The 15052-nt window shown below is 40.6% G+C and overlaps 1 protein-coding gene across 5 annotated transcripts in view; it reads right to left on the reverse strand.

Annotated features, from left to right (window-relative positions):
- Nucleotides 1-15052, reverse strand: part of LOC139620880 (synaptotagmin-2-like) — a 60164-nt gene that overhangs the window by 6649 nt on the left and 38463 nt on the right. For 4 of the 5 annotated variants that reach the window (XM_071476878.1, XM_071476877.1, XM_071476880.1 and 1 more), the window contains 7 exons: nt 7854-8069; nt 7348-7508; nt 3027-3164; nt 2676-2843; nt 2016-2183; nt 1323-1440; nt 823-956 (listed from right to left, as the gene is read on the reverse strand). In XM_071476878.1, the coding sequence (XP_071332979.1) occupies nt 823-956; nt 1323-1440; nt 2016-2183; nt 2676-2843; nt 3027-3164; nt 7348-7508; nt 7854-8049 (1083 nt within the window). In that variant the 5' untranslated portion in view covers nt 8050-8069. The remainder of the gene's footprint in view (nt 1-822; nt 957-1322; nt 1441-2015; nt 2184-2675; nt 2844-3026; nt 3165-7347; nt 7509-7853; nt 8070-15052) is intronic. The other variant, XM_071476881.1, reaches the window with a different exon arrangement.

Genomic DNA, 15052 nt, shown 5'->3' on the forward strand with positions numbered 1-15052 from the left:
CCAAAACAGAGCTAAAAGTGAGAGATTATTGGACTTAAGCGGAAGAAACACGACTCACATCTTCTGATATATCAGTGATGTGTTCACAACTTGTTTCTGCTGACCAACAAGATCAGTTATTGTGAAAACAGGTTTTTCTCTCGGGAATGTTCATACTGGCCTTGTAAAGATTTCTTCTTCATGTGATTTCAATGTAATGATGGGGGAGAAAATTCATAGTCCTCATTTTGTTTAAAAATACATTCAAATGTTAATGTTCATATGATGCTTTAGCTGTTTCCATCTAAACATCTTTTCCATACGCTACATATTCCACTTATGCACACATGCACCCTCACCACCGACTTAACTGATCCTAGTTCATTTTGTGTAAACTGCCCTTTTTTTAAATTTTAAATAAATCACCTATTATTTGCCTTCATTCTGCATCTCCCTCACTTTAGTCATGGCTTTAGAGCCAGGTAGTGATAATGATGTCACACATACAGGTCGGTTCACATCTTCACCTTTTACCTAAAGAAACCCATAAACTTTACATGTCATATACACATAGAATTAAAAGGAATAAAACAGTTTTTTTTCTCTTTCATGCTCATGTAACAGTTCATGAATGTCTGTCTGCTTGATGATAGATTGCTTGGTAGGGCAACTATTTACTATTTACATATTTGGGTTTTTGTAGTAATTAAAAATGAGTGCTTTTACTCAGATACAGTCATTTTTATCACTAGTCTTTAGAACAGCACTTCTACATATATAGGATAGTGTGGTGCTCTCTCCAACACTGATAGATGTGTTAACAGATTACTCCATGTCCCTTACCTGCATTTGCTCAAGAGGAATCTCAAAGCTGAAGGACTCGTTGTAGTACGGATTCAAAGTGTTCTTCTTCACTGTCGTTTTCTTCTTCTTCAGCCTCTTTCCATTCTGCAGCAGGTTAATTTTCACATAGGGATCTGACAGAGGAAAAAAAAAAAGGAAAATCATGATGAGCTGATTAAAAATGCCCTGGACATGCATGTTTGGGTTGCAGTGCTGTAATACACCAACAGGTGGGGCCAATGCTGAAGCCAGAGGGAGTGAGAGTTGCTGCATGGTGAGTACTGCAGCGTCAGCACGTGAGCAGAGAGGGACCGACCTAATGGCTGTGCTCGCAGGCACGCTCTTATATGCACTGCAGTCCCACTGCGAGCATTCAGTTTCACATTAAGCTGACCAAAGCACCTATTTTTGTCAAACTGTCAACACTGAAATAATGTTAAGTGTGATAATGTGGGAATTAAATGCAATATCTGATGCTCAGGTCTGTGTATATACAGTACCTGACAGTCCACCCACGTCCATTTTCTTCAGGTTCTTAGCCTCCAGAATACAGATGGTGAGTTTTCCAGCAGTGGGGACGTAACGCAGGGAGATGCAAATGTCACCCAGCTTCTCCGGCTGTGAGGATGATGGACGGAGAGAGAAAGTGAAAGGAGGTCTGATGCAGAGCTTACATCTTTTTCCTAATGTACAATACATGGAGACATAAACAGCTACATTTAAAATATACTGTACCAATAGCAATATTTCCCTGTTGCCATTACTTTTGTAATAGCAGCAGGAATTATGTCTTGAGTACATCGAGTTGGTCTTTTTCAAAATGAATAAAATATCTGAGACTGAAGCAAAATAAACTGTAGAGAGAGTATTTCATTTCAGGTGGCTCTGGGGAGGCAGCAATTACATTGACTAAAGTGCGTTTCTCATATCCTGGTGCAGCATGACAGTGAAAGCATGAAATTACAGGCTGCATGGCTACAGAGGAAGCAGTCCAGTTGGTCAGAAATCAAAAAGCGTATCTTTTAACCTCATTGGTACACAGATAAAGTTGGCAACTTGTGCTCATGGTTATTTTTGTACTATGTCATCAGCTGTTTATCAGGAAGTGTTTTTGATGAGAGACTGATTCAGTGTATTTCAGTATGTTTAAAATCTCTTCATCATCCAATAAGTTGCTCCTGGCTGTGCCTTACCTCCTCTTGGTCTGCGCTGTCCAGGTCTCTCCACTCCTCAATTGGCTTAGCCAGGTCAAGGGTGTTCATGGGTATTTTAATCTCTCCAATGACATCATGTTTAGAGAAGCGATCAAAGTCATAGACGGACATTACCAGAGTCTTCCCTCCCATCTCTTGGAATGGAATCTGTAAGACAGTAACCAAACCTGGTTCACTCACTGGTATGGAGGTAGAAATGAGCACAATTCAGACATTCAGAACTACAAAGCAATATGGGTTGTGACTTTGGCCTATAGCTCAAAATTGCCTGACTTAATAAGATGCTGGTTCAGCAGAACTGGCCTGACTTTGACAGGCTAAAGCTGTTTGAATTGTTTTTTACAGAGCTGTGTCAGCAGGCAAGGTGCACCAGAGGTGGCCCTCTCCTTTAATGTGATTCTCTACCATACTCTCCTTGTCAGACACCTTCAATATGTCTGCGGCTTTTTATCACCGCTGGCAAGAAGTGTTGGTAAAAAAGAAAATCAGAATTGAAGCAGCTGCTAAGCTCTAAAAGAAAGTGATAAAGAGAGGAGGAGTCGTTCACCTCTTAGACCTGTCTCCCCATCAAACAGACAGATGTACATGTTGTTTTAATAAGTAATAAGTGAGGGGTGACCACGAGGTGTTTCAGCTTACCTTGAAGGTGAAGGTCTCATTAAAGACAGGATTGAGCGTTTTCTTGTGAACCTTCGTGTCGAACTTCTTCTTCTTGTCAGGGAGGACAAAGACCTTGACGTAGGGGTCAGAGGTGCCACCGCTGTCCATGGAGAGGAGATCAGCTGCTTGCAGAATTCCCACAGTCAACTGGGGAGGAAGGAGGGAGGACGCATGTGACTAAAAGGCAGTATACTGTCGATCCTTCGCAAGCTCACACCAAAACTAAATCCTTCGTGATGTCTGTGAGCCCATTTTCACACAAAGGAAATTGGTAGTAAACGGTGCTTCATTTTGACATGAAAATGTAAAACAAACTACTCAAGTTCTCGCCTTGTTCTCCTGGAAGTCGTAATCAATGGAGTACTGCAACTTCCCAAGCTTTTCTTTCTCCTTCACTTCTTCCTCTTTCTCGTCCCCGGTCAGTCCAGGTTCAACATCATCTTCCTCATCATCATCATCCTGTTGTTTCTGCAGAGACAGAAGGGGGGGCAGGTGGCAAAAGAAGGCGTGAGAGGACAGTTCTGAGGTGGCAGCCGTGCTGAACTCCAAACCTCGGGCATCAGCAGTCGGGTTAGTCTCAGCACCTACCTGCCACTTACCCCCGCTCACCCCGGTGTTACTAGTGCAATCTGTTCATCGATGACCACGGTTGCAACCTGACTTGATTTCACTATTTCTTGGGTGACACCATTTGCTGTTTTGTTGTTTTTTTTCATGAGGATAACAGGTTTGTTAAAATCAGAGGCAGGGGATTTTCTCCTGGACTACATATTGTTGTAGAAATGCCTTTTATATAGTTGTATAGAGTAAATAGGACTCTGTGTTATTGTGCAAAGAGTGGAGAGAGAGCGAGGGAGAGAGAGAGAGAGAGAGAGAAAGAGAAAATACAGAAGAAAACAGTCAGTATACAGGAGGTGGACAGAAAAAACAGGAACACCTTACATTAAAATGCAATTTAATACAACAGCTGTGCAAAAAACCTCTGGAAGTTTTTTTTTTTCCACTAATAAAAATGCTGAATACTTTTATAAATATGAATTTATTTTCCAATTAATATGACTCACTTGTGTAGCTGCCATTAATTGTGACATTACGGGACGTGGACAAAATAACGGGAACATCACAGCAAATGGGGAAGTTTGAGGGAATTCACCGTTTATAAAGGCGGCTACACAAATCCCAAGTATGACTCACCACAAATGAGTCATATTAAGTTTTCCACAAAGTCTCACAAATCGTGACGACGTATCCCACACAGATGAAAGCTGCATCAGCAGAGTTGAGCCAAAGTCCCAAGTAAACAAACTGAAGGATATTATGGGATATTTCTTTTGTTCAAAAGCACCACAAACCTTTTTGACACAAAAGTAAAAACTTGAAGCTTTTTCACGAATGTAGCATTTGTTGCAGAGCTATAGCATTGCATTGCACCATAGTGAAAGGTGCTCTTGTTACTTTGTCCACCTCATGTACAGTATATTTCCAGTACAAGATGTCACAAGAAGCAGAGCGTCCTTACTGAGAGGAAGTGAAGGATAGATGTGATTTTTATCAAACCACTGACGCAGTGATTCCTGACACTTTACTTGAAAAGCTCTCAAACTTGCTAAAACCGCAGGCAAATATCCTCCAATAACACATGCTGATGCTGTGCCAACTGACAGTGTAAGCTGTTTGACAAACAGGTTTACTTCAAGCCAAACAATATTGCTGTTTGCTTTTTATCTCCTCCTGACATACTAAAGACTCATTAATGTGTTTACACTGGTGTTGTAGATGACATTCTGTTGCTGTATTAGTACTTAGTACTTGCCTGATTATTGTAACTACTGAAACTACTGGAAGATTTCACAATTTATGTCCAGATTTTCCCGCTGATACTCTAATGTGCATTATTGTGACTCTTGCTCATACACTACATCAAAATTCAGCAGTTTACTGACAGTTAACTGCTCCTGAGATAATTGGGGTGTGATGAAGGAGATATATCAAGTCCTCTTTTGTCGTCCATCTGCCTTAACATCACACCCAGCGACTCTCCAGTCTTTCATCTCTTTAGTCTTGGTCACGACTAATCGAGTGAGGGCAATTTGCTCTGATTTCGATATTAAAGTAAACTTTCATTTTCGGATGCTGAATGAAGCTGGGTAATATCTCGGTATGGCCTACTTTCCTATGGCTGTCTTCTTGACAAAACACTGATGTCTTCGTAAGACTGGAGCGTCCAGCTACTCACTGATGAGCTGGAAGAGGAACAGGGCAACACACACAGAGAATACGCACACCATCACACACACTACACACCATACTGTAGTCTGTAGCGTCCACGACCCATGTACGCGCACACGCGCGCGCGCACACACACACACACACACACACACACACACACACACATTTGCTTACATGCAGGCTCTCATGCATGCCTAAAAACACTCTCTCTTTCTTTCTCACACACACAAATTCTCACACAATATTCCTTATATGTGGCATTCTCTATCTTTATTGTGGCAAATGCTTTTCATTCAAACATGCCAAGGCCACACAATGCAGGATCCAAGTTTCTTTCTGATGGCAAATGTAAATGAATTACCTTATAATTTCTGAAGGTAAAAGTTATGCTTTGATATTATTATTTTTTTTAAACCTCTGTGGAAAATTTTTGTCAGGCCCAAAAATTTCTATACATGTTTTCTGAGTGAAATGTACACATCCATGGAGGGATCATGCTACATAGAGAATTTCCAGTTGTTCTCAAACTTCCAGTGGGGGTTCAAAGATAAAGACATGGTATGTCTGAATGAATGCCCGTTGGTCAACTCCGTGGGGTGAAGTGCAAGCTCAGCACTGAGGTTTTACTAAATGTAATGCGTGTTTACGCAGTCAGTTGATTGTAGCTTTGACTTTGAATCGACTGAATTCGGGCCTCTACAGTTGACTGCAAATGTGGGCAAACATTCCGGGCCACCATTTCTCCTCAGTGAGACCCAAGTGCTTCAGGGAGAGAGAGGGGGGCGTCAATGACTGTCACCTAGTATGTCAGCAGTATGGGTCATCCAGGAAAGTTACTCTCAAGTCAAGTTGTGGCCATTCAATGGTACCTACTGCAAGGGCATATGCTGGTCTTTGTCAAGCGATACCAATAGCTTTAACTGTTGCAGAGCTCGGAGCGTGTTTGCACAGTTGGGGCACAGTGTGGGAATTTCAGACCCAAGTCAATGATTATCTGGAGAGGAATGGTTTGTGAGATGTCAGCTTTTGGTTGTGTTGCACAATCGAGGCCCGTCATGGTGGAAACATGCTCAAAGCTCTTACTTAGGTAAAGTTTCAGCTCCTCTTTGACAAATATCCAGCTTACCCCTTGCACATGCATGTTAGTGATCTCTAGTGAGTTGCTGAGTGCACTCGTCATTCAAAGGCTCAACCATAGGATGAGTTTCATGTTCATTTCATACCATAGACAATTAAACAGGTCTTTGTTCTGATGTTTTTGCCAAAAAATTGCAATCTCTGGATAATCAAGACATAGCAGTTGGTGCGGCATATCAGTTCAGTGGATTTTGCGAAGCAGCTTAATCGCTCCCATAGATTCCTCAAGCACCCGCAGCACCTAAGCTTGCAAAAAACTAAGGAAGCCATAGCACTCATTGTCATCACTGCAATCCAATCCCTCCAAGCCCAGCCCACCCCCACCACCGCTACCCCCCCCTTGCCCTGGTCTGCGCTTACACAGAGCGGCCAGAGAGGGGTGCCGCGTGCCATCAGACCTACCGTAGGCAGAGAAGTCCACCACAGTCAAGATACACGGAGCACACATAAGACACAAAGCAGGAAGGAGGAGAGCAGAGACAAAGGCAGAGATTGAACTCACAGCAGACACCAAAGAAGGGTAATCACAGCAAATGCAGTCAGCTACACTGTAGGGAGCGAGGAAAATGACAGATAGAGGAGCCTCCTCATTAGCACAATCGTATCTTGTGCGACGGGGCTGTTGGGTTTTAAAATAACTCCGGTTTTAGATGTGTTCTTATTGTGCTTCATCAAATCATCAATCATACGTGTGAAAAAATAATAATCATAGGCCCAAAACAACACCATTGTGCTAACTACTAATTTTCATAATTACTCTCTAATGACTGAAGGAAGAAAACAATGGTTGGGCTAAATAGATAAGGGTCCTGTCATTTTCCACTCAAATCCCAAAGCACAAGTGAGAGAAAGAGCAACAATAACATTCACGACAAAAACATTAAAAAACAAAAAAAGAAAGAGAGAAATAAAAAATAATCATGGTGCGTAAAGAATGTAATTAACACCTGCGGAAAATACGCTTGACTGGGTTAAAAAGTGATCAAAGAGTTAAACACTCTGGGCCAGTGATATGCAATCTAATACATTTCAACCAGGAAATTATTATTATTATCATTTTAATGTTACTTGGCTAAAGCGTGTTACATAAGGACTACTGGTCCAATTTGCTATAACTGTCAACCGTTAGCTACATACATGTTTTCTTTTCTATTCTGATACAAAGCTATACTCTAAGTCCCACAGCTGTTACATAACAGACTCATATACAGGTTGAAACTGGCCGCGGTTTGCCTTGCTTCGTACACAGTGTAGATGTGACACGACCTCCTGCGGTGAAACATACCTCTCCACCTTTCAGGTTCTTCATTCCCATGTCACCCTTCCCCTTCTTGCCCTTCTTGTTCTTCTTCTTCTTGCAACAGCATTTCTTGATGATGCAGAAGCAGCACGTTAGAATGAGTAAAGCAGCGACCACGGCAATGGCAATGATGGCCCAGGATGGCACTGAGGAGAATATACAGACCAATGTATGGATAGCACACCCACAACCAGAAAAAGAGGAGACGCAAATGCTTTGACATTTGACCAACCAATCACTTAGCCTACTCCCATGTCATGTCCTGGGACAAATATATTTAGTAATAGGTGCTAGGTTAGCAATTAGATTGGATGAAAATTAGATTTCTCGGCCATTAGGAAGGGCAGCCAGTGATCAATACTGAATGAAGACATTATGAGGCTGCCGATGCCTGCAGCAAAATAGAAAATCTAATTCCAAAATCATTTCTTAGAGTCACATCAATATGAATTGGTTGATCGGAACAGGTTTGGGTTTTGTCTGGCACTCACGTGGGATCTTGTCGATTTCATTCAGGAACTTGTTTTTGATCTCGTCGAAGGCATCATTCTTGTTGACCGGTTCGGTGGAGTTGTCATTGGAGACTAATGCAACAGGGTCTGGAGTCACAGTCAAGGCACTGGCCCCTGTTGGCTTAGCAGCGACCATGGGTGTTGCCTTATGCTTGAACAAGTTAAACTTCGTCATTTAGGCTGCACGCACAGTCCCTGAAAAACAGCATGAAAACATTAGTGAACGTGCAATTATCCAGCCACCAGTGACTTCTTTTCCAACTCAGTCATTCACACAATTTTAAGGTTTTTGTAGACACTTGAAAAAGAAAAATGGGGCCACACACAGGTTATAACGTTCATAACGTTTATAATAATGAAGTTGCCAGAAAGCAATCAAAAGAGGGAATGATTCACTCAACTCGCTGTCCTCTAAAATTTCTATAAGTGATGAAAAAGGATCAAAAGATGGCTGCAGCTCAGGTGGTAGAGAGGGACAGCTGTTAGAAGATTGGTGGTTTGATTCTAGGCTGAAGAGCAGCATACTGAATGGGAAACAAATCAGTAAATATATTTCCTGTTGAGAGGATATATCTTCAAAAGGTCCAGGCCTGAGCCACTAATGTTTTTTTTTACATTTGCCACAAGAGCAAACACAGTCAGACAAACAAACACACTGAAACAGGTTTTTCAAGGTTTGCCACAGATCCCATTAATTCAAATGCTGGTGAATGTCATGGAGGTTTGTTTACATCTGAAATTTGTATTAGTGAGTTAGGCTTTATTATTCAGGACAATAAGATTTAAAATAAATCTTGATCAATTTGTTCTTAAGAAAGACTTGAGAGAAAACATTCAAAAATTCTAATTAGATTAAAAATAAGTTGAACTTTAATGACCCCACAGGAATGAATGTTTCTAGCTTCAGTTTCTTCATTGCAGTAGCGAGAAGCATGGAGCTGGAAACAAGTATTTCCCCGGAGATCATTTCTCTGTGGAGAAAGGAACTGACATGATCTGTTAAACCAGGTTTTTTTTTCCATCCCCAAGGTTCTCTGTTACACCCAAAGACTTAAATTTATTGAGTTTCAATTCATTCATTCAATTCAGTGTTTTCATGACTGTGCAAATGTACTGCATGAATACCTCACTTGCTCTCTGTTAGTTGAATAGTTACAGAATGACCAAACAGTATATTGCGTAATAAACCCACATTAAAAACGAGATCAGTTTCAAACTATTTCTTTCTTTGCCCAACAAGTTTGCACAAGTGACTCTAAAGGCCACACACTGTGGCAAAACATGAGTGATTGTAATGTAACAAGCTAAAAAAGTAATTTTATTATTAATTTATAAAAATGTAATTTCCTTTTGCCAACAATTTGCTGGTTCCAGTTTCTCACCTGTGAGCAATGGGTGCTTTTCTTATGTGACAGTAAACTGAATATCTTTGGGTTTTGAAGTGTTGGACGACTGAAACAAGTAACATGTATATATTAACATGGACTGTGGGGAATTATAACAGCTAACAGTTTTTTGTCATTTTATATACAAAACCTTAGTTGCAGGCCCTATATCAATGTGACATTTCATAAGGAAAGGATTATTACTGAATGTCACTGCGATAGTGCTACATTGAGTAAATTGATCCATTTGACATACTGTCCAAAGTGTGTTTACTAATTCTTAAACATGACGCTACAGAAAGCGCAAAACAACTTTGACAAAGTTTCTGAAACTTATGATTGAGCTCTTTTTATGACTCAGCCAATGCCTTTGTCTTTGTGCTGAGGAGGTGCATAAGAATTTATTTCATAAAATGACTGATTGCAGCAGTCTACACCACAGTCTACCATTTTATAGTGTTTCTAACATATATCACAGGGTTGTGAGGTCAGTACATAACTATTTGAGATCAGTTACCAACAATATTTATGAGAAATAACCATCAATCCTCAATTTATCACACCTCTGTTTTGTCCTGACGTTGCTCTGCACCTGAGCCAACGCTGCCTGTCCAGAAAAAGGTATTTAAGCGTAACAAAAAACAAAATGAACAGCTACCAGCCATTCTCCCGTGGTGTTTCCACAGGCCAAACAAATGTTCAATCAGAGCTCTTATCGGTTCCAGAAATCACAGTGTGACAAGTGCAGCTGAAAGCAGGCTGCCAGCAGGGTGATGAGTGATTGGGTGAGACCTCAATTCAGAAAGCAGAGAAAAATGACAAGCATAACGAGAGGAGACTTCTGCTGTTGATTTTATTAAAGTCATGGTGATATGGGCAAAAATAGAGGAATATCCCATTTCTCAAATGCCAGTTCTCCAAGTTGGTGCCAGAGATTCTGCTTCTATTTATTACCACATATTAATTATTTACAATGAGACTGACAGTGGGAGAGATAAGCTTATATTATTCAGGGGCCAGGATCAGTTTATACATCTTAAAATATATGTATCTAAAATAACTTTTATTGATAAAATGATTCAGAATGGTTGTTTCATCTGTGTCTTATCTGTTGTCATGTGTTTATGCTCTGCGTATCCCGCAGGAAGAGTTGCTAACACTCTCTACATCAGCTAATGGCGATCCTAATAAAATCATAAAATCCTAGTATCATTTTCATCCACCTCACACATTTGAAAATGAATGTGTTGCTCAATAAAGCAGCGATCACGGACTTCACTGTCTCTGCTCTGTATTATGCATCACTGTATATATTGTGACAATGTAAAAAGCACCCACTTACATCTAGGGTTTATGTGCATTTCATCCTGTTTGTCCCTCACATCAGGCCAAGCCAGACCAATTAAATTATAATTCATGGATATGTGTTCAAGCATTTTATCTCCACCACTCTGAGGGCAACAGTGAGGACGGACAGAGAGGACACAGACTTACAGCATTGTTTTATTACAGCCATTAGTCCAGCCAGCTCTGAGTGCCTGCTCCAGACCAATCAACTATAAACCAGTTTTTCTTTGAAAAATGCCATCTTACACCTTCAGATCGTACCTTTAAACAAGGTATTTAACAATAACGATTTGTGAGGAATTAGCTGTGAACTGACGATGACTGCCACCAGAAACAATGTCTCTAGTTGGTTGTGACAGCTCAGCCCTGAAATATCTATATAAACAGAGGCAAAAATCCTTAATAAAAAATCAAACTGCTGAAAACAACTGTTCTATAGGCACAGTGATGCTTTAAGCTAAATGCTAACATCAACATGCTAACATGTTCGCAATGCAAATGCTAACTGGCTGATGTTTAGCAGGTATAATGTTTAGTGCTAAACAATGAAGTTGAGGTTAATGACTTGTGCTAGTTTTTGGTCACAAACCAAAGCACTGGGTAAATCAAACTTCTGATCTTCATGACTGCGCTAGATAAGAAGCAAAGGTTACACCAAAATGATTACAATTCATCCTGAGGGGCACATGAATGTCTGTACCAAAGTTGGCAACCAATCCAGTAGTTGTCAAGACATTTCACACTAATTGTAAAGGACAACCTCATGGTGGCGCTAGAGGGAAAGTCAGCAGATCACTCAAGTAATTATGATGTGTCATTTGGGAACCATGAATGTTTGTACAAATTTCTGGGCGTTTAGATGTTGAGCTATATCACTGTATAAGTGAAAACTCTCTCCTACTGGTGATGCTAGAAGAAAAGTCAAGAGATCACCAAAGTCATTAGTGTTAATCCTCTTTGGATGATGAATGTCTGAACAGAATTTCATGAAATTTCAAAATTGTTGAGATATTTCAGTCTGACCCAAAGGGGTAGACTGACCGCCTGACCGACAAGCCAACATGCATGTCCCACAAAACTGGGATTCTTACTGGGAGGTTGGTGATTCAGTTCATGCACCAGCAGACTAAATCTTGGAAAGGAAGTAGTTGAGCTGAGATGCCCTTGAGCAAGGCTCCTGACCTCCATCTACTCCAGTGGAGCAGCACAGTGGCTGACAGACCAGACTGTGGTCTTACTGAGCAGCTTTAGGTGTGAATGTGTGTAATTGTGTAAATATAAAGCTGGGTGTTGCTGAAACATGAGCATTCATGCTCAGGGAAACCTTCCCTGGATAGATTCAAGTTAAAAATAGACTTCTTATCCAATATTAATTTCATATAATACTCAATTACTGTGATCTTTGGGAGTTTTGAGCTCCATCTCCCGATGTGAGTCTCATTTCCTTAACGTTTGAGTCATCAGAATTTGTTGAAACAAAATGGCTCGGCTCCATGGCCCAGAGCAGCGCAGCTATGGGCATGATCGGCCCCTTATCACTAAACACACTGCTCTGTGTTGGATGGGGATCAAGCACGTTTATCTTTGCACAAACAGAATGAGTATAGAAACCTCACGCACTAACATGGCAGTTTTACTGAAAATTAACTGTGGCACATAAAGGTTAAACATGTCTCTGAAACTCTACTAGCCAAGACACATGACAGTGAAGGTAGATGGCTTCAGGATTAGTGTAAAAGTAGCTACTCTGGACTTTGAGAAGAAATCATTTGAGAGTGGGAGCAGCTGTGTTGTGTGCATGTTTTTTGTTGTTGATTTTTAGACACAAATCCAGTGTGTTCAAATAGATTAAACAACTACTTTTAATTTTGTGATACATATAAACATATTCAATTTTATGCATCTCTTAGATTGCACTTCCTGAGGAAAAAACATTGAATTCATATCACCAGCATAAGAATCAGAAAACACAATGCAAATGAAGATATTATGGCTAATATCTTCCTTAAACACCCTGCACCTTGTACTTCATCATTTATAGTAAAGATTTTATTAATAAGATCAATAAGAGATGATGACTTTTACCTTGATTCCTGTATATAGCACATTTTCTTTTTGTATTTTAAGGTAATTTTTGTGCTTTTATTACACTGGGTGGAGAAGTGAGGAGGAGAGAGATGCAACGCAGGCTCCCAGCTGGGCTCAAAGTGGGGATGCTGCTTGACGTTTTAGCCCCTTAGCTATGGGTGTGCTTTTTGAGGTGTATTTAAGGGGCTGAACTGCGTATGTTTTATGCAATATGTAAGTGTACTTGTAAAATATAAGAATACACACCCACTAATGGATTATCACATCATATGTTGTCTTCATCATCATTAGTGAAAAACATGAGTCATTTAGAAACACAAATATGCCTAGAGGCTAAGTGCTTTTACGAAATTATCCCACACCTCTTGAACTCTAATGACAGTAACTACATCTCCTTGCTGTCACATGTAAATTCATGACTGAGTGATGTCGCTTCCTTCTTTGACGTCATGCGTGTTGACCCACTGACCACAGAGTGTGACATCCTCCCCAGTGATGGGAAACCCCACCTCGCAGAAATTCTGTCTCCATGTGTGAGATACTGAGTTTATTAAGGCCTTATTAGCACCCAGGTCAGATCCAACAGAAAACAACCTAAGGAGAGTGAACTAAAGTCATGCAGCTGTTTCATTACACAACAACAAGTACCCTGAACAGCAATTAATTAACAATCTACAGCCAGACGGCCAAGTCCTTTGTTCTCCCTCAGCCCTGACAACGAACCTTTACTAGTTCACACAGCTGTCTGCCAGTGGCCGATCTATATGTGTGCGTGTATTCATGAACATGTGTGTGTGTTTAAATTTGAACAGGTTTTCGTCCATAATTAAACTCAGCACATGGTTTCAAACCAACACACGTCTTAACACAAGCTTTCAAAATGGCTTCTGTAAAGGGAGAGAAAACTGGATATAAGGTCATGTGACGACAGCTCAGGGCAACAGTCAGGAGCAGTGGGGCGGCAAATTAAGTATTGAATATTAGGCATTGTGAGAGGTTGTTGTATTCAAAGAGAAACAACAGCCGTGGCTGCTCAGTTGTCACAGGCCACCAGACGAGCAGGGCCCTCAAAGATACAAAGCAATCTGAATAATGTGACCCCAGTGAAATCATTCAGCCCCTACTGAGGCCCCTACCATCTGTGACATTATGGGTTATGTGTGGGTGGGTGGAGTGCTTGGCCTCCAGCTGAACTAGCTGTGCAGCTTCATTTCCTCTAAGTCTCACTAATGTGATTGCTACAGTAAAATGGGGATTTATTATTTAAAAAATGTACAAGATGAACTAAACACACTCTTAATTTGATCATTTCAGATTTAGACCAAAAAGCAAACTTCATGCAAAGTGGTATTTCTTTAACAGTGGGGCAGATTTTCTCAAGTTTCATGTCTGTGTGCGCTCTAATTTTGTATTTTTACTTTTCATACTGAGCGACCCTTTCATTTCATTCCAATCCCATTGAGCTATTTTAGGTATGTGTCAAGTTGCACAAGAAATGGAGGATATCATTTCAAAGATAATTGTTCAGAGGCATCACATGCATCTTGAATTTATGATGAACACACTTGATCAAATGGGAAGAGAATACTGGCTCAGCTACCTCTGAGTCACAGCTGACCTCTGATCTGTCTGGACTCGATTTCAGCTGGAAATGGGTACTGGAACATTTAGAGAACAAGGGGCATAGTATTTTATTAGATCCATCAGACAGAGCATTACTGTAGTCAGAAAGCTGAGCTGAGATGGTGGAGTTGTTTCAATTAGAGATAATGTGCAGCTTTGTTCTTGAACTCTTGCTACTCTATGGTAATTCACCCCTGCTGAAATGGACTTGGGGCTTCCACAGTCATAATGGTCTCATTTTGGCCAAGGTTTAATAGGATTACAGGGGGGGATACTGATGACTGCATTGCTACTTATTTACCACTGAAGGATGAGATACTGTGTAGAACTTGGTCTGAGTCGAATCTAAGAGTATATTCAGCTGTATAAGCGCAATAATTCAATATGATGATAGAACTGCAGCAAATGTCATCCTGCTATTATTCATTAAATGAGCTCATTACTGAAAAAACTTGCACAAAATGCTCTGAGGTCTTTGCCTGAGTGTAAATCAAAATATTGAACTGAGAGGTACCAGTGACTGTACAGCACCACTTCATTCACATTGTGGTCTTTTTAGCTGCCTCTAGTTGCATCTTTTGTCGCTGTTTTTTGAGCCACGGTGCATAAAGATATCCTGTATGTAAGAAGCCCTGTATCTCTCCGTCACCACTTGCACACATAGAGTCAGTTCTGCAGCTGAACAGATTTCAGCCATCGTGCACAGTCAGATAAACGCTAAATGCGTGGCAGAGA

Source organism: Trachinotus anak, unplaced genomic scaffold (assembly GCF_046630095.1).
Source record: "Trachinotus anak isolate AG129_WGS33_773 ecotype Australia unplaced genomic scaffold, CSIRO_AGI_Tana_v1 ptg000004l, whole genome shotgun sequence".
Lineage (NCBI taxonomy): Eukaryota > Metazoa > Chordata > Actinopteri > Carangiformes > Carangidae > Trachinotus > Trachinotus anak.